The 25115-nt window shown below is 44.0% G+C and overlaps 1 protein-coding gene across 1 annotated transcript in view; it reads left to right on the forward strand.

Moving 5' to 3' along the window:
• The first annotated feature begins 346 nt into the window (after positions 1-346).
• WNT2 (Wnt family member 2) overlaps positions 347-25115 on the forward strand; it is a 50058-nt gene continuing 25289 nt past the window's right edge. The window contains exons 1-3 of the mRNA XM_027102106.1: positions 347-1890; positions 4003-4229; positions 9529-9806. Coding sequence (XP_026957907.1) covers positions 1808-1890; positions 4003-4229; positions 9529-9806 — 588 coding nt within the window. The 5' untranslated portion in view covers positions 347-1807. The remainder of the gene's footprint in view (positions 1891-4002; positions 4230-9528; positions 9807-25115) is intronic.

Genomic DNA, 25115 nt, shown 5'->3' on the forward strand with positions numbered 1-25115 from the left:
CCAACACACACACACACACACACACACACACACACACACACGAGCTTGTGCACGCACTGTGAGCAGAAATACAACCCCCACCTCCCCTGCCCCTCCCTCCCTCCCGGCACAGACCGATCAGAACTTCCCCTGGGTCGCGGCCCAGCGATATGGAGCGGCCCTGGCGCGGAGCCCTGCTCTTCCCGAGTCGTGGGTGGCGCGGTACTTGTTTCCCTCCCCTCCCTTTCCGGACCCAAACGGGGATGTATCTGGGTCAGCCTGGGAGGGGCCGGACCTGCCAGGGACCAGCGGGGGAAGGGGGGAAAGGGGGTGGCGATGACAGCATTTTTCAGGTTTTTGGCATTTCTGAGATTCGCCCCGTCCAGCTTGTCACCGCGCTCGCGCCTAGCGAGGGCTGATGCTCCGGCCAGTCTCGGCTCTAGGAGGGGGTGGGGGGAGAGCCGGTCTTTCCTATCTGGACGGCCACCCCTTCACGCCCTGCGAACAATGCAGCGCCCACCCCACCCCCAACACGCACACACATTCCCCATTCCCCAAGGCACGCTCCGCGGGCGGGCGGCGGGTTCCTCCGCCCCAGGAAAAGAGCAATGGAACAGTTCACGGCCGCCGCGAGTTCCTGGTCTTCCTTCCTTTCCGGTGATAAACGGCGGGGCTACAAGCCAGTTGCTGCTCAAGATGCTCCACCCGCGGGCTCAAGCCTGTCTCTCTTGGCCCTGCGGGGGCCCAGATCAGGACCGATAGTCCCTTGATCTCCGCAAGGAGCAAAAGCTGAGCGCCAGGGCGGCAAGAGGCGCGACCGGTGCTGGGGCGCAGACCCTCGGCGGGCTCCTGCTGCCTCAGTTCCTCGCTGCATGATCTTTTGCGCTCTACAGCGCCGTGGAGGAGCTGGGTGTGCGTAAACACCGCATCTTCCCCAGACGTTTTGGCCGAGGACGCCTGGGTGAGGTCCGGAGGGTCAGGGACCTTCCCGTTTCCCCTCCCTTGGAGCTCTATATATAAGCCCAGCACCGAGGAATCAAGGCCACAGGTCTTCACTTCCCTGAGGCCTGAACCCTCCCTCTCCAACCTTGCCCTGCTTAGCTCCAGATTTACGAGGGCTTGCTCTTCCTTTCGGTATTAGGAAGAGAAGCGGAGGGATGAGTTGAAAATCATCTCTGGATTCTTGCCTCCTGTACACAGCTGTATCCCTATCCTCTCCCTCCTTTCCCCACATTGCCCGCTCGGGGACTTATGTTTGCCGGAGGGTAGCCTCGCCTATCCGGAGCGCTCGGTCCTGTGGCGGGGCACCCACTGATGCTCTTTGGCCCGGAGCTTCCCGAAAGGTGCCTGCCTCCGCGGGTGCTCGAGGCCACGCAGAGGTGCTTCTCCCTCCCCGCATCACCTCACCCACAGACCTCTCTTGCCATTATTTCACCCACCCTTATATAAAACCGCGCGACCCACCCCCCCGCCATCCTACCCGGCGCAGCGCCCCCTCCCTTGGCTGCGCCTGGGCGGGCGGGCGGGGAGCTGAAGGGACCGGGGCGCGCGGGAGGCGCGCAGAGCTCTCCGGCAGCCCGCGCTCGCCGCGCCTGGGGAATTGGCTGTGGGCGAGGCGGCCCCGGCTGGCCTTTATCGCTCGCCCCGCTGGTCGCTTGAAACTTTATCAGCGAGTCTCGCCACTCGCCGCAGACGCGAGCGGGGGGCGGGGGCGCGGCAAGGCGCCGGCGGCCGTGACGAGGCGCTCCCGGCGCTGAGCGCTTCTGCTCCGGGCACGCATGGCGCCCGCACACGGAGTCTGACCTGATGCGGACGCAAGAGGGTTAATATGAACGCCTGTCTCGGTGGAATCTGGCTCTGGCTCCCTCTGCTCTTGACCTGGCTCAGCCCTGAGGTCAGCTCTTCATGGTGGTAAGTGCACGCGCACGGGCGCCGGGGTATTTTGGGGATGGGAGTGGAGCCCGCGGGGGCCACATAGACGCTTCCCGGCGGCGCTTCCCCGCGGCCGCGGCAGTCACGGCATCCGACCCGAACCGAAGCTGCTGCCCTCTCCTATTGCCCCTTCGATTCTCCTCGGAAGCCCATTCCAGCTTCGACAACTTCAACACCCCCCCCGCGCCCCCCCATTCCCCCTCAACTGAGAGCTCGGATGTTCGGTGTATTTGGATCCAGCTGAGCGACAGCAAAATCGGGATCTTTGAGACAAGCGCTAGCCGGGTCTCTAGCTCTACTAGCACAGACGGGTGTGCGCGCGCGCGCGTGTGTGTGTGGGTGTGGGGGGGAGTGGGTGGGTGGGTGAACTTACCTCCAAAACTACTATCATCCCCCCATGCTCCCCTCCCCCCAAAAAACCCTCAAGATAAAAACCGACGGGGCAATTCAGGCGGGCAAGAGCGGTAGAACCCGAAGCGTGTGATTTTGCCTTCTTTCCCGTCCTTCCACATTCCTAGTGCTTCACCCCAGTGGGGCGGAAGAACATTTTGCTGCCTCCAGGTAGAGACTACCGCCTTAATGCGAAGCTCCAGAGGCCGGGAGCTCTAAGATGTCAGTTCGAAACCACAGTCACCCCAAAGAGTAAATTTGCTGCTGTCCTTTATACGTGGATCTTCGATTTATTCTGCATAGTGAAGGAACGTTGAAACGTAACAGGTCTTAGCATCCTTAAAAGTTCCAAAGGGAGAGGCTCTCCCCACCCAGAAACTCATCTCCATCTCCTTCATCTTGAGAAGAGAGAGAGTTGAGAGCTCTTTAGCGTTCTTGCACCTAAAAACTTCCGAACTGATACTTAAAACACTGATTCAGAAAGACCTGTTATCTGTTATGATGTGCTGTTTTTTAAAAGAAACTGGCAAAAGTAAGGCGTCGCAGCCAAATGAGAGACTGGAGCAGGGAACTTTAGGAAGACACGAGCTCTTCAAAGGAGCAAAGCAAAGAAAGCATGGATGGGAAGAGGGGTTCAATTCCTTCCTAAGCCACTTTGAACAGAAAGGCGTTTAGCCTTGACATTACTGACATAGGATCAAAGATTGATTTATCAGAGTGACCGTTTTTCAATAAAATGACTATTTCTGTCTCCATGGGTGTATAAACATTATTTATTGCCCAGGCTTTTTGTCACATTGTCTCTCAGCTGTCACTTAAATATATTTTTGGGGAGTCACAGCTGTAATGATTTTATGATCATATAAAATAATGAAAATACAAGAAAAAGACATTCTCCTTGTTTGATCGCTTCAAAAGACACCTATGGCAGCTTGGGTTATATAAAAGGTACCTTTCTAAACATTTCACAACTAATAGAGAACATCTGGGTAGAGATGATGATGTAATTTTTTGTTAAAGTTTCTTCTCAAAAGTACTTTATGGAGCTATAACACTGTTTGATTCTTCCAAACATTTAGTGTCCTTAATAACAATAGAAAGATTTTTTTCCAAAGGTTCTCTATAAAAGCCAAAAAGAGCTGGAAAATGGAAATATTTAACAGATTCTTTAGTAGGAAAAGAAAGGCATGCCTGTGCAGAGAGGATAATATCAGATACCGGCAGGTGTTGATTAGACAGATACAGACAGTTTAAGACACTTAAACATTAGATCAAATAAATGGCAGTGAGGAGCTTCTAAAGGTCGGCTTCCTCCAAAGCCAAGTCCAGACACATTGTGTACTGAGATCAGAGTCTTCTTGGAAGAAGTCTTCCAAAAACATGTTGCCCCTTCCCGCCTCAACCCATTCCCCAACTGCAGACCTTGCCTCTCCCACCCTGCCCAGAGCATCATCTGGTGGCCTCGGCTTCACATCCAAGAAACAGTCAGCACTCTGTTTTGGGGTGGCTTCTACCAGACCACTCACCATGCCTGCTGTGCCGCTTCTCCAGTGAACTAAAGTTAAATAACCTTTGCCTTCTAATATCCCCCAAAAGATAGGAATTCATATTTGAAATGCTGCTTTGAACTCTTCCCTCTCCCGGGAAACACCACGTGAGGCCTCGCTGTTCTGTGCTCTCCCCCGTGTTGGTCCTTCCCAGGTACATGAGAGCTACAGGTGGCTCCTCCAGGGTGATGTGTGACAATGTGCCAGGCCTGGTGAGCCGCCAGCGGCAGCTGTGCCACCGACACCCGGACGTGATGCGTGCCATCGGCCTGGGCGTGGCCGAGTGGACGGCAGAGTGCCAGCACCAGTTCCGCCAGCACCGCTGGAACTGCAACACCCTGGACAGGGATCACAGCCTCTTCGGCAGGGTCCTGCTTCGAAGTAAGTCTCCCGCCTTCACGCAGCTCACGGGCTCTACCCTCATATACACACACCCTTATTTGGTCTTCAAAGTCCCTGCTCATCTTGTCTTGCATGCTATGCAGTCAGAAGCTTGTTCTGTTGGGTGCCATTTGTCCCGTCGAGACAAGGACTCGAGAAATCAAGAAACTTGTCTGTCTCAAGTTTGGGAGGAGGATGTAGTGCCCCAGGCTGGTGTCTTTTTTATTCTTGGCTCTGTCCATCCATGTCAAGTCACAACCCTGCCTGTCCCTCCAGGTTCAGATTTTGTCTCTAGAAGAAAGGACGCAGCAGCCACAGAGCGCTTTTGACTTTTTAACTCTTCTTTCTGGGACTTGAAACTTCCAGAAGGAAATGAGCAGAAGATTGGGATAGAATGCCCAAATCTTTTATTGGCCATAGATGGTCATTATTACAATAACAAGTCAGTGTTATTAAGAAGCAGAGACAAATCTCTGCTCAACACCTCTGACCTCCCATTCGGCTACTCGGCTTCGGGTCACTCTGTTTCTAAATTAAGCATTTTTTTTTCGGTAAACTGTAAATTCTGTAAGGCAGGAACTCATCTGCTTTCCCTGCACCTTACTTGGTACCTTGTGTGTTGTAGGCATCACTCATTCATTGAATGGTTGAATGAATGGATGGATGAACTTGTAGTGAGTGCCTATTCTCCAGGTACATTTTAAGCAGAAGGATATTTATGGAGGGTAGGGGTGGGAACCATGAATACACAGAGGTAGACCTTGGATATATTGCAGGTTTGGTTCCAGATCACCACAATAAAGCAAGTCACACGAATTTTTTGGGTTTCCCAATGCATATAAAAGTTATGTTTATACTACGCTGTAGTCTATTAACTGTTGAAAAAACAATGTACATACCTTAATTTTAAAATACTTTATTGCTAAAAAATGATAACCAGCATTTGACAATGCAGGTTGCCACAAAGCTTCAGTTTGTAAAAAACAATATCTGTGAAGCGCAATAAAGTGCAATAAAATGGGGTACGCCTGTGGTTTCTTCCTTTCTCTTTTTTAGAAAGCACATTGAACATTATCTAACTACATAATAAACTTCTTAAAAGTTCTGAATGTGGAAAGTAGCTTACTAACTTGTACACAATCAGAGAAAATTAACTGCAAATCAGATCTTATTTTCAAAACATCCCCATCCCTTAACCTGGTCTTAGCAGCATTCTCCAAGAAGTAGCACATCCCATTTGCTACTGGGAAATCTTACTGAAAACACAACAGTTTATGTGCGAACCCCAGAAACAGGAAACTTTCCACTTGTTTTTGCCCACCTCCCCCTCCCAATCCTAAGAAAATCATTCGGGCTGTGCACTTGGTAATGCTTAACGGAGCGTGTTTCTATCAGGTAATCATCACAGCCCTAGGGTTTTATGAGGCCAAATGCATAACTGAATGTCTCTAAAATCCCCCAAGGGCGTAGTACTCTCACTCTTAGTGTACCCCTAAAGTTAATTTACTGTGATATTCTGCAATTTTATTCTCTGGTTTAAGAATATTCTTCCGCATTCCTTTTGGAGTTTTGATATGACATCACAACATTTTTGAAAGGATAATAATAAATTTCAGCTACATGGAATTTTAAGACTTCACCTAGATTAACTCACCAGTGAATCAATTAAAGTGCTGGACCTTATCAAAGAGAGTTTGCAAATATCTGGCACAATAAATCTTTGCATATATTAGGTACAGGCTCTTGGTGTTAAAGATGTATCAGGATTTTTCCTTTACAAAGGTCTCAACCATTTTCCAATGATTACAAATTAAGTGTACTTCTCATTTATAAAATGATCACCTATAGAGTCTGTCTATGAAAATCCATTAAGATGTCTCCATATTGAAAAAAAAAAAAAAAAACCTTTCCATAACAAGTCAAAGGAAGCAAGTTTGACACTGATTCTAGAGAGTGTATATGCCAAAGCTGGAGGTTCATTCAACTTAATCTTGGCAATGTTTGTTTCTTCAGAGCTGTAGAATGGCTGAGAGGGAAAAGGTTATAAACAGAGAAAGCAGAACAAGTTTGACTTAGGCTAAGCCTTCAGGTAAATTAGAGATTATAACTGTACTCCCTTCAGATTTCTTTCAGATGAAGCTGAACGCTTTGCCAAAGTACTCAAAACTTAAAACACTCATGCTACACAGTTTCTTTCCAATCTTCACAGAAGGCCAGATTTCTTCCTGGACATTTACGTAAACTCCTGTGACTGTCAGTGATGATTTTGTGTTGGTTATGGGAAGGCTGAATTTGGCCTAAGGTAGCTTATCCTGGAAATAATCACGAAATTCCAATGAAGCTATCCAAAGAGTTTTACAATTAATTGCTTGGAGGGAAATTCACATCTTAGAGTTGTAAAGAACTCCTCCTTCGGAAACCTAAATGTCCTCATAGATAAATAGGAAAGCCAAAGGGCAGTACCACATATAAGAAGAACATAAAAGTTACTAACATATCCTGTGGTCATAGAGAAATGGAGAACATCTGCCTCTTTTGCTTCAGAGACCAAGAGTAAGGCAGACCGATTTTTAGGAACTTTCGTAATTTGCTCATTCAAACGACTATCACCAGACACGGGCAGAGAAATGTAAAGACAGAACTAGTAAACTCAAAAATAATCCTGCAAGAATTTGCATATACTTTCAGAATTCTAGAATAAGCCTAAACAAAAAGGTGATTAGATTTCATCCTTGTTAAAAAAAAAAAGGCAAGCATTTAAAAAAGAAAGAGTTGAACAACCCGTAACCTTCCAGAAAGCCTAGCTTCTTAGTGTTCTGCCTTCCCAGCTGCCTGTCCCACCCTATACACTTAGTAAACATTGCTTGACTTATCTCAAACCAAAAATTAGAGAAACTTCAATAGTAACACATCAGGAAGTCTAAATATCACCATTTAGATTTGGATTTTGTTTCATATTGCAATGGCTTTAAAAAGAATCAGTTTTTCTAAGAAGAGGCCCGAGATCAAAATTTGTTTTGTTCCAAAGCCAACTCTTGAAATGTGCTACTATTTTGCACATAGCATTTTAGTGATTCATCTAAGACACTTAACTGAAAACATCTTAAGGCCGTATCTACATGATATACCAAAACATCTGGAGGTAAAATGAAAAGATATTCCATGTGCTAATTTTTTATTTAAATAAATAAATAAATATCTAGCTATTTAGTAATGCGTTTGAATAATAAATGACAAATATTTAGAAAGGTGATGGCTTTGCTTTGGAAATTATTTCTGAAATGTAGCAGATTTTTAAGTGATTTTTTTTTTTTTTCTTTCAGCCAACAAGTCAATGTAGTTGTTTGCAAGTTAGGCCGGGATGCATTCTGTGCCTAGACAATTTATTCCTCTACTAACCTTCAAAATACTGTCTGGTCACTGACATTCTATCATCTGCATCTTCCATAGCTTTCCCCTAAAAGATCACCTCATAAAGTTTCTCTTCTTTCTCCTTAAGAAATAAGACTAGTGCAAAATCTATTACGCATTCAGGAATTTTCCCCCATATGATATCTCTAAATGTGGGGACTGAACTCCAAATCCAAATCCAGGCTTTAGCAGATCAATGGGATGACTGTGGACAAGGTATTTTCCTACATGGTAAAATGGGTAAACTAAAAATTTTATTTATCTGAAAGCCACTAGCAGAGATTAAGCCACATTTGCATCTGTTAGTCACCATCTTTTACAAAACATAGCAATTCCTCTTAGAAAATCATCTGTGATCCTTATAACATAATCTGGAATTCTAAAACAGCTCCCACAACCGTCACATCTCTCTCTGGAGAGCACTACCTGCTACCTCTGGCAAATATTCATATAACTGATTTTACCTAACTTCAAGGCATGATTGATTTTTTTTTGGATGGTTAGAGGTTTCGGGGAAGATATTTTTCGAAGGCTGAGGCAAGTGCCATTTAATATGGTATAGATACATTTTCCTGATTTTTAATAATGAGACTAGCAGAGCAGATATTGCAAGGGACGTATAATAAATTTTAGCACTGAATGACAAACGGAAACAAGCAGGGCTTTGACGCGAAAAGGTGGTTTGTTCTCCCAGCTGTGTGGTTCAAAAAGTCACACTCGTCTTGACATAGTGAATCACCAAATGGCTCTCCATTTGCCGCCTTGCACTGGCATTAGCTTGTTCGGCTTCTATTTTGATGGTGAATATATTTGCTGCAGCAACCATTAGTAAAAAGCCATGCTAATAACAGTGAAATACAGCTCCACTTGAAAAATGAGGTGCACACAGACCCTTAAGAGCCTTATATCTGTCACTATACCACAACACCGTGTTATGAGTTACTACAGATTATTAAAATAATTTAATGTCGTTATCGCACTGAAATATGTACCCTTCAGCCTGGAAGTGAACATAGCCTGTGCTCTAATAAAGAACAATTCTAAGAAAGCACCCCAAAGGGTTCTTGCCCAGGTCTAATTATAGGCGGTAAATTTGTTTCCTTCCAGAAAAAAACCAAAGAAAAGCTTTTCGCTGTCTTTTCCCCAATACCAGTGATTAGTGCAGGTGTTCCAGAAGAAAGTAAATTCACCTTAATAGTTAGACGTCGTATGTAACTCAAGGATATTGCATAGTGCCTTCAATAATCCCGCCGTTACTTGTGAAAGCTGATGCCAAGCCGAAGCTCTCCAGGGTTAACCAGAGGTGCTGGTTACTGCTGTGAACTGTCTTCCCACCTCAACCCCTAGATTACTTCGAATTCAGCATCTCAGTAGCAATCATTTACACACATACAAGTGTCCTCAATAATGCCTGGAGGTCTGGAAGGTTTTTCCAGGGAGAGCTGTAGTAGCACGAATACCCAGAAATGTTACGGAATGATAGAATTGTAGAATTCAGACTGTATGCTGCAGAGGAGGAAACCAAGGTCTAGAGATGTCCTGCTCCTCTCTTCTGGGACATGTGGGATTCTAGGTTAAAGCAAGAACGTGTATGAGACTAATATGAAGCCAGGAACTGGGCAGGGCAGGCTTTTGCTGCATTTTCGTTTACACTCTATTTACTTTAAGGATAGTTGTCCTACAGTTATCCAAATTGATAGAAGCTTGTATTAAGCGCGACAATGCATATTCAAGAGCCAGCCTTGGCTCTAGGAAAGAATTCTTCGAGGATACTTTGTCTAGTGGCAAAGTATGTCAGAGGCAGAACAAGTATTAAACAGCCATCGTGTAAAAGTTACTCAGAACGAGCAATGCCAGACTACTTTTAAGAAAAGTATTTTTGTTACAGGTAGCCGGGAATCTGCCTTTGTTTACGCCATCTCCTCAGCTGGAGTTGTATTTGCCATCACCAGGGCCTGTAGCCAAGGAGAATTAAAATCCTGTTCCTGTGACCCAAAGAAGAAGGGAACCGCCAAGGACAGCAAGGGCACTTTCGACTGGGGTGGCTGCAGTGATAACATTGACTATGGGATCAAGTTTGCCCGAGCCTTTGTGGACGCCAAGGAAAGGAAAGGAAAGGATGCCAGAGCCCTGATGAATCTTCACAACAACAGAGCCGGCAGGAAGGTATGGACTGCAACAGTGCTCGTTTTGTAGACTGCATGGCCTTATAAATCACTTAAGGCAAGCTTATCTTAAGCCTTCCTAGAGTGCTAAAATGCTATCATCACAACTTCCCACTGTCCCCCAGCCCAGAGCTGTTTGTTCTAAAGAATACCACCAGCTGGGTTGAAATATCCCCACCTGCCCTCTACCTTCCCTCCCACAGCTAAGCTCAAGGAGTCCACCCACTGCTTTTGGCATTGGGTACAGTCAGGTGCCTATGGTCTCTCTGGATACTGTGTCATCTAGTCAGAAGATAGCATCTGTGGTTGAGGATAGGGCTGCATCCCACATACCAGTAGGACACTGAATGCTTGTATCTAAGGGGTATCAAGTCCCAGAACATCTTCTCTCAAACTTATCATGAAAGCAACTCACCAGGCATGGCCTGTTGGCTTCTTCTAGATTCAGGGAAGCTCTTTTCAGAACCAGAAGCTGCTTTCACTCTTAAAAGCCCCACGTTGGGCTTTTAAGGGGTTTCTGGTACTAGATGAGTAAGTGGACTAGGGGAAGACGTGCCCCAAAGAGGCACACTGGCCCCTTAACCTCTAGTCCTGACTGAGCTCTTGGGCTGTGGGTACCTAGTCAATATTCATTCCCTAACTCCCATTTGTTAGATGAGGAAAATAGACCCTCCTGTGCTCAAGGTCACATGGAGAATCAGAAGAAAAGCCAGGACTAGAATTCAGGTTTCAACTCCCAGCCCCGGGGTGGTTTGGCCTAGGATTAAACCATTTCAATGCCAGTGTTCAGATCCACTGATGAGCCATGTCTTTGGGCATGGTGGCTTGACCGGAATAACTAGAGAATCTGAATAGAGAGAGAATAGAGAATCTTGAACCAGAATAACTAGAGAATCTGCTGCACATTAGGCCTTTGTGTAAGAAGCATAAACTGGTTGGCTAATCAAACATTCAGTCAGAACCATTCTAAAATAATCTAACTGCCAATGAGAAGAGATAACTATAATTTGTCTTTTATCAACACAACATAAATATGTGCTTGACATTAATATATAAAGAAAGATCAGCATAAAATTGAAAAGTCCCCAGGGGGGCTTTAACAGGAAAAAAGAATAGAAAAGAATGCAGATCTGTTTGGATGAAAACCCTTTTACTAGGCTCACAGAGGGAACAGATCTCATTTAAAGGAATTTGGAAGGAAAGAAGTCTTGCTTAGCACATGGAATAAGATGAGTGTGACCTGAGCAGTTTACAAATAGTACCTTTCTTGAACTTGGAAAATCAACATTCCTAATTTTCACAAATTTATGAACTTATAGTGACTACTGCCAAGAATATAGACCACGGTTGTGCAATCCTACAACTGTGGTAATTACTGTTTGTGCAATGGTTTAGATAAGGAAAAATTTACATTGACCTTTGTTTTGACATTGATACCATATGTATAGGTTATAAAGTGTGGTGTCTTTGATAGGAGAATGCTGCTTAATTATTCAAGCACAGTATATAGTTGGATCTCCCAGACTCTTTGTACGGATAAGAGCATACGGTCATACACTGCATCCAAAATAACGTTGACGCATCAAAATAAATGTTAATTTTGCTTAATAGATCATTAGATATTGAATGTTTCTACTCTTCAAGACAATAGATCTTAGCTATTATATTGTAGGCTCTGAATAAACATGATTTTTAACGTAAATTACATGATTCCTCACTGTGTAGAGGTGAACAGCTGTCAGGCCCCAGATATTCTCCTGCCTACTCTGCAAAACTTAGGAGGCTACTTTTGATTGGAATAAAAGTGCACACACTGACTTTTTAAAATGTGGCTTTAATTAATGGTGGGTGGGCAGACTTTTTCAAGGAGATGCATGATGTCAGTGAATATGAACTTTAATGAGAGTAAATGTATTGAGATAAACATGCGTCTCTAATTCTCTTCTTGCGGTCATTAGACCCCCAGTCTCTACTCCCCCTTCGTACCAGCAGAAGGTCTGTGGAATCAAAATGAGAACAGGCTGGGCTCGAGTCTGAAGGCAGCCCTTCCGAGCTACGCCTCCGACTGGCCTAGCTCTAGAAAACCCCAGCCTCCAAGGCCGAGAGCCACATCAGTTCATTTTATTTTTCTTCTTTGTGCTTTTCAGTATTTCCCAAATTGTCCACTACGAACATCTTCTACTTTTTAAAATGGGGGGATGGGGTGGGGTGGGGAGCAAGGGGCAGGACCAATACATTTGAAAAGAAAAGCCATCTATTCCAAGATTGTTCTGCTTAGCCAACACTACACATCAGAATTCAACACTGCCATTCACAACAGGCCTTAACTTTCCCCTAATATTTGAGCAGTTTAATTCTTTTATTATAGCAGCTGGTTAGAGCACCCTCATGTGTCTCTGTACTGTAATATCATTTTAGATCTTCTATGCTGTTATATCACTTTATTTTAATCACAGCTTCAACAGAATTTGTAATGACGCTTCTTTCCTTCATGTTTTCTTGGAACTCATCTTAAGTCTAGTTTTCTGCCTCCAGATAGGACTGTTAATAAGTCTCGAAAAGATAAATCTACCTTGTTCAAAACAAACATTTTATTGAAAAAGACAGTCCATAGCTTCTCTTAGCAGTTCTTTTTAGATCTAAAGAAGCCATGTTATGAAAACTTCTAAATTATATTTTCAGATAGGTTAAGGTAAATTTCAGGTGAAAGTTACTTGGTTGATAGTCACCATTTGCTTCCTTTCAGGATCTTGAAAACAGCTTTAAATTAGTCCACTCTTTCTACATGAAATGATCACAACTTCTTTTACCTTTCCTAAGAGAATCTATCTCAAAATATTCCATGTACCCAATCAAATACTGCCCTTCAATCAAGACATTTCCATAATAAGAATAAGAGGAATTCCATAAAAATACTTTTCCCAAAAGTATTTCTTACCATAGTGAAGATGGAACAAGGGATGTGAAGCGAGACCTACCTTCGTTTCAACCCTGCAATACCAGTGGCTTAGATCACTGAATTCAGGCTCTTTCAGATGTAAAGGGGGTTACGTAGTGCTATGGAAAGACAAGGGTAAAGTGAATAGCACAGAACCTGGCAAGTAGTAGGTGCTCAGTAAAAGCTAGTCCCCCCCCTTTAGTGACATGAAGGTTATCTGTAACTCAGGGTACAGAATCAGGCATAAATCCAGTTTGAACTAGTACGTAGGATTCAATCTGATCTCTCCACATACCCATAGACTCATCTTCGGTACAGTCTAACATACTAAGAAAAAATAGGCATACGGCATTAGCTAATGTACAAAAGACCATCAAAATCCTTTGTAATTTGATCTTCTAAAAAACCCCTATTGGAATAAAAAACAGTATTAGTATTTCTATTTTTCAGATGACGAAACTGGGCCTCAGAGGGATCAAGTGACTAACGCATAGGGTCATACAGTCGTGAAGTGCTGGGCTTGGGGGCTCAAACCCATTGCTTTCATCTTTTTGTCCTTATCTACCTTTCCATGTTGTCTCTGTTGAGAATTTCTGAGAAAGATAAACACACAGCATTTCTGTACTGAAAGAAACAAAACAAAAACAGCAGCAGCAGCAAGCAGTCCTTGGAAGGTAGTTTACTGGGGACACTGTTTTCCTCTTTGTGTGTGTCTTTAATTTTATAAGTTTCCTAAACTGAATATGTGTTATTTCTTAATAAAAGGGAAAACCTTGTTTAAATACCAAAAACATAACTTCTAGTCACCATGAACATGCCCAAAGCTTATTTGGTGGATTTCCAAAATTTCAACTCAAGGCACTGCAAGTTCTAGAGCACTGTTCCTATGTGCTACTGGACTAAATTTGGGAAAAGCACTGTTTCTGGTACTGTCATATGTAGAAAAGAATAAGACAAAATCCTGACCACAAGAAACTTTTTTTTGTTTTTTTTTGCGGTACGCGGGTCTCTCACTGTTGTGGCCTCTCCCGCTGCGGAGCACAGGCTCCAGATGCGCAAGCTCAGCGGCCATGGCTCACGGGCCCAGCCGCTCCGCGGCATGTGGGATCTTCCCGGACCGGGGCACAAACCCGTGTCCCCTGCATCGGCAGGCGGACTCTCAACCACTGCGCCCCCAGGGAAGCCCAAGAAACTAAATTTTAATCAGGGAGACAAGTGAAATACAATTGCAAGGCAAGCTCTATGCTAGATGGTATAATAGAAAAATCACCCAAAGGGCCAGTTAGTTGAGGAGAGAAAGGTTGTGTCATAAAAGAGCTGGGTGTTGAAGCTGGAGATAAAGGTTTCCTATGGCTGAGATAGGGAAAATGCTTTCCAGGATGAAGGGACTCCAGACAAAGAAAGATATGAGAGTAGAAAGAACATCAAAGTTGAAGAATGACAAGGGTACTAGGGTAGAGCTCATGACTGAGAATTAATAGGGGCTGAGGCTGCAAATTTGAGTCTTGGCCAGATCTGGAGAGCCTCAAATGCCATGCTGAGATATTTGGGTGCTGCTGTGAAGCAATGGGAAGGTATTGAACAATGCAGGAGATGTTAAATACTTAAGTTCCAGTTTTATGTACTGTTAATTTCTCTAGAGTCCACTTTAAAAGAATGACAGATTTCAAAGTTCAAATCTTCTGTAATAGGTTTGAATGAATGACTTTAAAAAATAGACTCACTAGGAAACTTATGAGAAATTTCTACCTCCCTGAATTTTATTTTCAGCCTTACCTATACATATAAGGACTGATACAGACAGTAAGCTTCCTGATGGATAGTAATAAAAAATTAGCATATGGCAACTGTGTTGCTATTTATATTTTTAACATAGTGTTTACATTGTTATTGGCTCATTAGGGGTTCTTAGCTATTGACATCATGTTGACGGAGGCAACATGGAGGCTCAGGCTCTGGACACTGGTTCTAATACTTGAGCATGACCTTGGACAAGTTACCTAACAAGGATTGCTACAGAAAATAAAATATATACACATAAGCACCAGGTTTTAAGCAAGCCTAGGAGGTAGGTATCATTACTATCCATATTTTCCATATGAAGAGACTAAAGTCTATATAATAGGGTGGCCGGAATTAGGAAACAAGTTGAATTTATTTCCTAGCTGAAATTCAAACTTAACTTAGCCTCCTGTATTTTATATTTATATATATTTAGATATCCTGTATTTTTTTTTTTTTGCACGGTACGCGGGCCTCTCACTGTTGTGGCCTCTCCCGCTGCGGAGCACAGGCTCCGGACGCGCAGGCTCAGCGGCCACGGCTCACGGGCCCAGCCGCTCCGCGGCATGTGGGATCTTCCCAGACCGGGGCACGAACCTGTGTCCCCTACATCGGCAGGCGGACTCTCAACCACTGCGCCACCAGGGAAGCCCATCCTGTATTTTATATGTGAGAAGTTAGGAGGGCAAAGGATCCAGAGTTTCTAGTTCTGTGCTCTGCCCAATCCAGCACCCCTCAAGGTCAGTGCTGTGGAGCGCCGGGCCTGCCCCTGAGCTCGGCCCACTGAGGCGCCAGCACAAAGCAGATACTTCCAAGTTCTGACTACAGGAAATACCTCCGAAGTCAACACAAATGGATATTGTACAAGATGTAAGCATAGCCTTACAGGCAAGTAAATCTTGGGCCTAATACAGACTTCCAAGAATAGACCCTATGATGCCATTTAAGATAAATAATACATAATGGGTCTGAACCAAGGGAACTGGGTGTGATGAAAAAGAAATCACTCTCGAAAAGTAAGGAATATCAACAGAAAAGAAAGTGATAAAACTGAACTGAATTACAGAGCCAGACTGCTTTAACCTCCTGTATATCCTCATCTTCCTTTCAATAATGTTGAGCATCTTTTCGAAGCACAACTTTCACTTAGTACAGATTTATGTTCTGACTGGCCTTCTCTGTTCATAAAATTAAACACATTCTGAAAAATTAGATCAGTTCTGCCAGCCTCACCTCTCTCTTGTTGGACCCAAAGATAGAATGTTTTTGATACTGTCAATCTTTTACCATGTATGAATCAAAAACTAACCAGAATTAAAGTCCCAAAGCAGAGAAAACTGTTAACAAAATTGTTACAGTTCCAGGTAAAGTTCTATTATTCATAGAAAATGTTTTTTTAGACTGGCCTCATTAGTCAATAAAAATTATTATATATATGGTTAGTCAACAGTAATGTTCTTGAATTCCACAAATAAGTTCCACACCTTATATTTCCTAGTTAAGCCCACCCACAGTCACTGTTTTTAAACAATAACAGTGCTCAAGAAATCACAATGTCTTATTTAAGTTAATAAATGATTGCATAAGCAAATCAACGGCACAGTTTGCTAATAAATATTCCTTATTTTCCTAGTTCCAGAGCATGTATGTTTGAAAGATATGTTGGTCTGGTTTTCAGTAACTCTTATTAGAGATGTGGACCTGTCAAAGGGATTTAATTGTTAATAAATGTACTTGGCTTTAAGCCAGCATCTGAAAATTAAATAATATGTTTTTAATGTGTGTTTCCCTCAGGAAAACTGATATAGGACCAGAAATATGGTAGTTGCTTTGTGGCATACACCCAACTAAAAAGTGAAGTACTAACACTTCTTCAAATGCTCAAGTTAAACTAAATACTTTAGTTGAAACATAGCATGTAAAGACCTAAAATAAATTCTAAGCAGGATTTCTAAAGCAAGGTCAGTAGTTAAGTTTGTATAGATTTCACATGGTATAAGGTGGATTTTGCCCTTTTTCTGATAGGGAGAGAATCAGTATAGCAGGACACAGGGGTCATAAACTTAGCAAAATGCAGGTACTTACAAAAAAAATTCTCATGATTTGCAAAGAAGTCTTATAAAGACACCCTGGCATTGCTTGGGCTCCGTCTCCAAAAAGCCTGAGTTAAGAGACTAAAATTTCACTCTCCTTGGGAGAAGTTTGTCTTATTAAAACTGTCAAAATAATCCTTTGTGGACTAATTTGATGTGCAAACACTAAATGTGAAAACTTTTGTAGGACCCATCCACTGAAACCAGAGACCATGAACCCCCCAGGAGTTCATGAGAAAGGCTGGCAGAGTGATTTAAGGTGTCAACCTGGTGTCAGACAGGCTTGGGGTACATCCTGCCTCAGCTACATTGCCTGTGAGACTTAGGGCAACGTCCTCAGGGTCTAGGTATCTCAATATCCTCATCTGTAAAACGGGGATGAGAATAGTACATGCCTTACATGCTTGTGTGGATTAAATAAAAGTGCTTAAATCAAGTGCTCAGCATGGCTTAACATATGGTAAGACCCTAGTGAATGCTGTGCCCTGTTGTTATGCTCTGAGCTTTAGTTGGGATAAATATAAAATAGAATTGTTCTGGCGTGCACAATGCATGTATTTCCTTCTTCCATGCCCCCCCCTTTTTTAAAAACAGACTTTTGTTTCTGTGGTATAGAATATTAATATTTATAAGTTTCTTAAATTCTAAGAGTAGAAAATAGCCTCTGCAGACCTGAAGGCTTAAAGTGCTCAAAATCAAAGATTTAAGGGCCATCAAAAATCTACTAAGATTTTAGCACTGACAGAACGATGAGCTTACTGAAGATTTTTCATTGAGGAAAGTTATATATTAAACTAAAAATGGTTTCTATGAGGCTAAATGCCAAAAGAGTACTCCTGTCCTTAGCAGTCACATTTATTCATCTTTTTAAAAGTAGTGGACTTCCCTGGTGGCGCAGTGGTTAAGAATCCGTCTGCCAATGCAGGGAACCCGGGTTCAACCCCTGGTCTGGGAAGATCCAACATGCCGCGGAGCAACTAAGCCCGCGTGCCACAACTACTGAGCCTACACTCTAGAGCCCGTGCTCCACAAGAGAAGCCACTGCAATGAGAAGCCCGCATATACTGCAAGGAAGAGTAGCTCTCTCTCGCCACAACTAGAGAAAGCCTGTGCGCAGCAACAAAGACCCAACACCGCCAAAAATAAATAATTTAAAAAATAAAAAAATAAAAGTAGTCATGTCAAATGAGCAAAGGTTTAGTGATGAGATGCCACAGAGTACACACTGGTGGGATTAAGCAAATAGTGAGGGGAAGTGGTTGATGAGGAATTGCGCTGGGCGCCTGGGGGATATAAAAAGCCAGGAGGGCTGTGAGAATTTACAAAGAGGGGCCTAAGAAGTAGGTTGAAAATGAAACCTTGACAGCAGTCTGCATCAAGAATCAAAGAAGGAAGTGGTACCAGAGACCCTTTAGAAAAGATTCGAGACAAAGTGGGAAACGGGACCTAAACGTGTCATGGGCTGAGGCCTGTTTCTGGAAGAAGCTTTCAGCATCACACACTGGAGAGAGACAGCAAGTCACTGTAATCGATTCTTCTTCGAATTCTTTCTGTTATAAAAACAATACTCACACAAACAAAAGCAACAAACTGAGCAGTGCAGAAGTGTGTCTCATAAAATGAGAACATTTCCTCCCCTCACAATCCTTGTCTCCTTCCAGAACATTTCAAAGTGCAATCGGACTCAAGGCTGTGGACAGAACATATACAATTTCACCTCTTCCTTCCTCCCTCAGACCTCATTAAAATTATAGTAATGGAATAAAAGTGGCTTAAATCAACAATAAAGAGAATAGTCAAAGAAATGAGAGAACTCAACAAATTTCTGGAAAGTGGAAAGGGAATGAAGATATCGTAACATAAAGCAGGATGGAGAAGCCTCAGCCTAGAAGAATAAAAGCAGATGAGGCGCGGGGGAAAACAAAAGCAGATGAGGAATGTGGAAACTAAGATACCCGGAGAAAATTTCAGATACAAATGAGCACTGGAGAGAAGCATAGGGCTGAAAATTGGGATTAACTGAAAAACCCATTGGTGGCATAAAGAACCCCATCCCCTCCCCTTCACCCCCAAGCAGAACTCCTGGAAGTCTCGTGTCGAACCTTCTAGGCTTTCTGCAGTTAGAGCCTCCGGAACAGCCAGTGTCCTACCTACTCACTAGAAAGCAAACCTCTGGTCCACAAGCCCCACCATATAACCAGAGCACCTAAATACTTTGTTATGACTTCACTCTTAAATATGAAGAGACTGTCCAAGAATTACCATATATTCGATTAAATTCAGAAGCATAAAAGAAAGCAAACAAACAAAAAAGCAGTAAGTCAGGCAGGGGTGAGAAGAAAATTTTTAAAAGCCAAGAAGATCCAAGCAGATATTAACATCCATGAACAACAAGAATGGATGCTTTGAAAAAGTGACAATTAGAGAACAAGAGAGAACTTGGAAGAGAAAGCCAAAGAAATCTCCCAGAAAGTAAAACAAAAAGCCCAAAGGACACATGGAGAACCATAAACATCACCTCTCTTTCCCACTTGAGTTTGAAACCAACTAAAAAATGAACAAGGGAGGTAGACAGAAGGAGTAACAGCATCTGTTGCAGGACTGAAAAGAAGGCTGCACTGGAGGGTGCAGTTTTGAAGCTTCAACTCCACCGGGAGCTGGGCAGACTTACTCACCCCATCCCAGGCTGCACGCCGGGGCCCTGCAGGGAGCCCCTTGCTGAAGGGCAGGAGCTGATCATAACTCATCTGCTCCACAGGCTGGCAGATGCCCAAAGAGAAGGAACCCAGGCGCACAAGCCCTGCTCCTTCTTCTAAACTCACCAGTTGGATAAGTCAGTTGTCCTACCCTGGGGAGAAATGAGTAAGGGGATGGAGAGAGCCAGGAGTGTTAGTCTAATGGAATTTATTCCTCAAGAAGCCAGGAAGAAAGTATTAAAACTATAAAAGAGAACATATGAGACATGGAGGATTGAGTCAGAAGGTTCAGCAACTTGACTAATTAGAATGTCATAAAGAGACTAAAAGTGTGTGTGTGGGGGGTGGAATATTAAGAGAAAATTCTCAGTGCTGAAGTTTCTAGATCGAAAGGGCCCACTGAGGGCTGAGCAGGACTAATTTTTTAAAAATCCTAAATATATCATTGTGATATTTCAGAACACCAAGGATAAGGGAAGGTTTCTAGAACCTTCCATGTGGGGGGGTGGGGGTGGGAAAGTGAAATGAAAACAATAATCAGTTGCCAGAGAATCAGCCAGACATCAGACTTCCCATCTGTAACACTAGAGGCCAAAGCCTGTGGAGCAATAACTTCAGTTTTGAGGGAAAATTATTTTCAACCCAGAATTTATAACCAGCCAAACTATTAGCCAAGTGTGAAGGCTGAATAAAGACATCTTAACACACAACATTCAGAAAATGCATCGCCCATGTGCCTTGAAGGAGTTACTCAAGAAGGGGCTGCAGCAAAGAGAAGGAATGAACCAAAAAAAGAGAAAACATGGCATCTGGCAGAGCAGAGTGTCCACCTAGGAGGGCATGATCCCAGCTGTGTCCAGGTGGGACTTAAGAAGATGCAGGACCATGGAACCCGCAGGAAACGAGGGGAAGTAATGGAACAGGTGGAATGAGCCTGAGAGTGGAAGACATTAGGTTACAGTAAACACACTTGGTAGCCAGTAAATGAGAAAAAGCCAAACTTCACTCCAGCAACATTCTTCTTCAGCACAGAGGCAATGCTATTGGATCAGAGATTATAAAATGCAGTCCTTGGTTATGCAGTTAACTGTTTGACATCCATCTTTACTGTTCTGAGTTTTTAGATTCAACATCTAGACATACCATGAGAGACTTAACTATTGTTACAGAACTTTAATGCTCTCGTCTTTGTCACCACAAAAGGACAAGCCTCGTACTTAATAAATGAATGAACGAATGAATGAATGAAATCAATGTCATGAAAGACAAAGAAAGGCTGAGGAGCTGTTCCAGACTTTAAGAGACATGATAACTAAATGCAACATGTGATCCTGGGCTGGATCCTGGACCAGAGAAAACAATAGCTCTTAGAAGAAGGAGGAGGAGAGGAAGGATGAGAATGAGGAGAAGCGAGCTGCGGGGGCGGTGGGGGGGGGGGGGGGGGGGGGGGGGGGGGGGCTGCGCGGGGGGGGAGGGAGCAGACATTATTGGGACAACTGGCAAAATTTGAAGAAGGTATGTAGATTATAGTATTGTACCAAAGATGTTAAATTTCCTGATTTTGATAATAGTATTGTGGTATTTCAGGGTTAAGAGATGCCATGTCTACAATTTACTCTCAAACATAAGAAATTTATGTATCTAGACTATTTTCTCTCTGTGCATGTGTATGTGTGTGTATGTGTGTGTGTGTGTGGAAAATGACAAACCAAATAGGACAAAATATTTAGTAATTGGCAAATCTGAGTGAAGAGTTCATTGTACTATTCTTGCAACATTTCTGTAAGTTTGAAATCATTTCAAAACAAAAAGTAAAAACAGCAAAATCTATTAGTAATCCTAAAAAAAAGAAAGAAAAGGACAGGCCCTGCTGACAGAGACTGGGAAGAAGGGGAGGAGGAAGGAAGGGCTACAAATATCCTCATCTCCTAAGAAAAAGCACCAGTAACTTTTGGAACTAGAAGAGGGGTAAGGGTGCTCCTTGAAGTCGGAGAGCTCATCAGAACCAACCCTTACAGAACCATGTTGGGAGCTGGGTGAGGGAAATTAGGTGTGAATTAAGTTCTCACCCCCCACAAGAAGAAGTCTATCAGGAACTATCTAATGTTGACCCATACGTAAACAGAGTGACTGGCAGAGCTGCCGGACTCAGTTGCGCCAACCGTGCGTGGCGCCCCTCTCCAGAGGGCTCCATTCACTGCACTGTCACTGTAGATTTGTTTAGTTATGAAGAGAATTTTCTGGTGGATGTCCGTATAGTATCTGGAGGATGGGATGTCTTTCTGTTTCTCACAAAGCTGGCGGTCAGCTAGCACAGAACTGGTCGTATAGACATTTGGGGAACCACCATAAGGGCAGAATGCATTAAAAGTGACCGCTCTGGGGTTGTGCCGTGCAGACCGGGAGGAGAGATAAGAGGAGAGGGTACAGCACAGGGCTATTGCTTTTCACTGTCTTTTCTGGACTATTTGATTTTTTCAAATCATGCGCAACAGTTCTTTAATTTTAAAATTTGAAAGTAATAATTAAAAACAAACACAAAAAAGCCCCAGACTGGCAGCGCCTGGGATGTATGTCTCCAGGTACCACCGCCCCCCCTCTCCGACCCCTACCCCTTCGTTCGCTCATTTCCTTTAAGGTGCAAATAAAAGGTCTGCAGCCGCTCCTTCAGCGGCCTGCGGGGGAAGCCCACCATTCCCTCAGCCAGCGCCTCCCGAGACCCCGGGGGAGCGTCCCTCCGGGCAGGACCCTCCACTGCAACCTGTCTCTCTGAGAGCGCTTGGCTTTTACTCCACTGGTCGCCATCTTTCGTGCCGTCCGAAGCAGCACTAGCGCAAACTGCTGCTTGTGGGAAATTTTCCCTAGAGGTCAGAACATTTTGAAGATACAGGGTAGGACACAACTTCTAATTCAGTCATGAGATATCCCAGTTCCTAGGACCTAAGTCCTAAGACCGACCCCTCCACGAGAATTTCTCACCTGCTCCGGCCCTCCGTGGGCCCCGGACTCTGGCCGTGGTGCGCGGGCTCCTTTCCTCCTCCGCTGCTTTCCCAGGTGTGGACTTGATTCTCAGCGTGGCTGCGTATTAGAAGCACCTGGACCGGAAGTACCATCAAGGCTGGGCCCCACCCCCAGGGCAGGTTCAGGTATATTCAGCTCCGGGAGAGGCCAGGGTCTCTGTGACCGAAAGGGTCCCCAGGTGATTTTGATGTGTATCCAAGAGGAGAGCCACTGGTCTGCTCTCTCTAGGTGCCAGAGAACAATCCCCAAATTCCTGGGGTTTTTTTTTGTTTTTTTAACTCTTTCCAGATCAAGCAGCCTCTCAAACGGCAGCCAGATTATAAATGAACATTCTTTCCCTTCCTTCTTCTCTGTGTATGCACACATACGCAGGCCTTTAAAAAGTGGATCAGGGCTTCCCTGGTGGCGCAGTGGTTGAGAGTCCGCCTGCCGATGCAGGGGACGCGGGTTCGTGCCCCAGTCCGGGAAGATCCCACGTGCCGCGGAGCGGCTGGGCCCGTGAGCCATGGCCGCTGAGCCTGCGCGTCCGGAGCCTGTGCTCCGCAACGGGAGAGGCCACAACAGTGAGAGGCCCGCGTACCGCAAAAAAAAAAAACCAAAAAAAGTGGATCACACCACGTATACCGTTCTGCATTTTGCTTTTCATCTGACACCCTTTTATATTGTAAGAATGATCTACATCATTAATCAAGGACCACATCGTATTCCTTTATTAAGCACATACCATAATTTGCTTAACCCTTGTCCTGTTGATGTCATTTGGTTTTTTCCTAATATTTTGCTCTTGCTAATTATGCTGCAGTGAATATCCATGTGGGTATGCATCCTTCAAAACTTGTGCAGATATTTCCAGAGTGTAATCGCAAGGTCAGAGGATACCGTACATTCTCACCAACAGTTTGTTATAGCACCTCCTTTCCATACTCTTACCAACACCAAATATTATCAAATTATCAATCTTTTTACTATTTGCTAACCTGCTAGGCAAAGAAAAAAAAGGTGTTACATTGCTTCAGTTTGCATTTCTCTGATTACTAGTGAAGTTGAACATCTTTTTGTCTCTTTGTTGGTACTTTGTATTTCTCCTGTGAATGGCCTGTTTCATAGATTTTCGATGACAATTAGTTTGGAAGATGCAATGTAATTCCTCCCCATATCTCTCTCTACTTCTTTTCTGCCCCATTATAATAGGTCTCTAATATTATTCATTTAATTCTTGATTTATTCAAAAGGATAGAGGGACGCAGAGTATACACAATTCAAAAGTTGAGAAAAACACAGTGCAATTTATATGAAGATTTTAGATGTGTTTTTAGAAAGAGCATGGATCTGGGAGTGAGACATATCTGATTCACATCCTAGTCTGCCTCTGTCTAGCTGGGTGACTCTGGGGAATTTTACTTTCCTCACTGATCCCGGGTTTCGTGGGAAAACTAATCCGCTTTGCCTAATCATGGTAATTAAGTAAGATAATGGGCGGAGCCTGGCACATAGTGCAGTACTCACTGTGTGGTGCGTATTATTATAACGTTATTATGACATTTGAATATTGGAATTCTTCCAGACTAGGCAAACTTATCGTGAGCTTCTCCATCCCATTTCTTACTCTTACCTCAACTACTGTCTAAGTCAGGCCGCCTAGCCTTAGGTCCCTTCCCTCTGCCTCGCTGATGGAGTGGGGTATTGCCCTCTTCAAGGTTAAGGGTTTGAATTTCAAGTCTGCAAACCTGGGACATAGAAGAGGTGGAGGTAGCACCCAGGTGTGATTGAGCACTTCTCGGACTGTGTGTTAGGAATGGGGCCTGGAGATGCAAGCAAACCCAGTACCAGAGAAGGTGTCTCACTTTCCCCCTTGGTTAATTGTCAAGCCCGTGATTAATCCACAATCAAGAACTGACCTAGAGTCTGTCGTACAGAGTGAAGTAAGTCAGAAAGAGAAAAACAAATACCGTATGCTAACACATATATAGGGAACCTAAAACAAACAAACAAAATGGTTCTGAAGAACCTAGGGGCAGGACAGGAATAAAGACGCAGACGTAGAGAATGGACTTGAGGACACGGGGAGGGGGAAGGGGAAGCTGGGACGACGTGAGAGAGTGGCAGGGACATATATACACTGCCAGATGTAAAATAGATAGCTAGTGGGAAGTAGCTGTATGGCACAGGGAGATCAGTTCAGTGTTTTGTGACCACCTAGAGGGGTGGGAGAGGGAGGGTGGGAGGGAGATGCAAGAGGGAGGGGATATGGGGATATATGTATACGTATAGCTGATTCACTTTGTTATAAAGCAGAAACTAACACACCATTGTAAAGCAATTATACTCCAATAAAGATGTTAAAAAAAAAAACAAAAAAAGAACTGACCATGGTTCCAGTGGAAATACTTTCGCTTATTAAGTAACAGACCCCGGGGACACTAAATAATGAGGAAAACTTAATATCTTGGATCCCGAGAAGTCTGGAGGCAGGGCAGGGCCACAGCGGGTTCATTCAGGCAGTTCAGCAACACCCTCCAGAACCCAGTTCTTCCTATCCTTCCAGACTGCCGTCTGCAGCTTGTCGTTCGTCCTGCACTGGCTGCCTCATGTCCCAAGGAGGCTGCTGCAGAAAGCGGCATCCAGAGACAGAGAAGAGGACTTTCTCCCCTTCTAAAGAGCGAAGAAACCTTTCTTACAAGCCTCCCAACAGACCATTCCTAACATCATATTGGCCCAAATTGAATCATCACGTGCCCTCTGCCGAAAACAATCAGTGGCAATTAGTATTATTGATTTGG

Source organism: Aethalodelphis obliquidens, unplaced genomic scaffold (genome assembly GCF_003676395.1).
Source record: "Aethalodelphis obliquidens isolate GAN/ISIS:26980383/991018 unplaced genomic scaffold, ASM367639v1 scaffold5, whole genome shotgun sequence".
In the NCBI taxonomy this organism is placed as follows: Eukaryota; Metazoa; Chordata; class Mammalia; order Artiodactyla; family Delphinidae; genus Aethalodelphis; species Aethalodelphis obliquidens.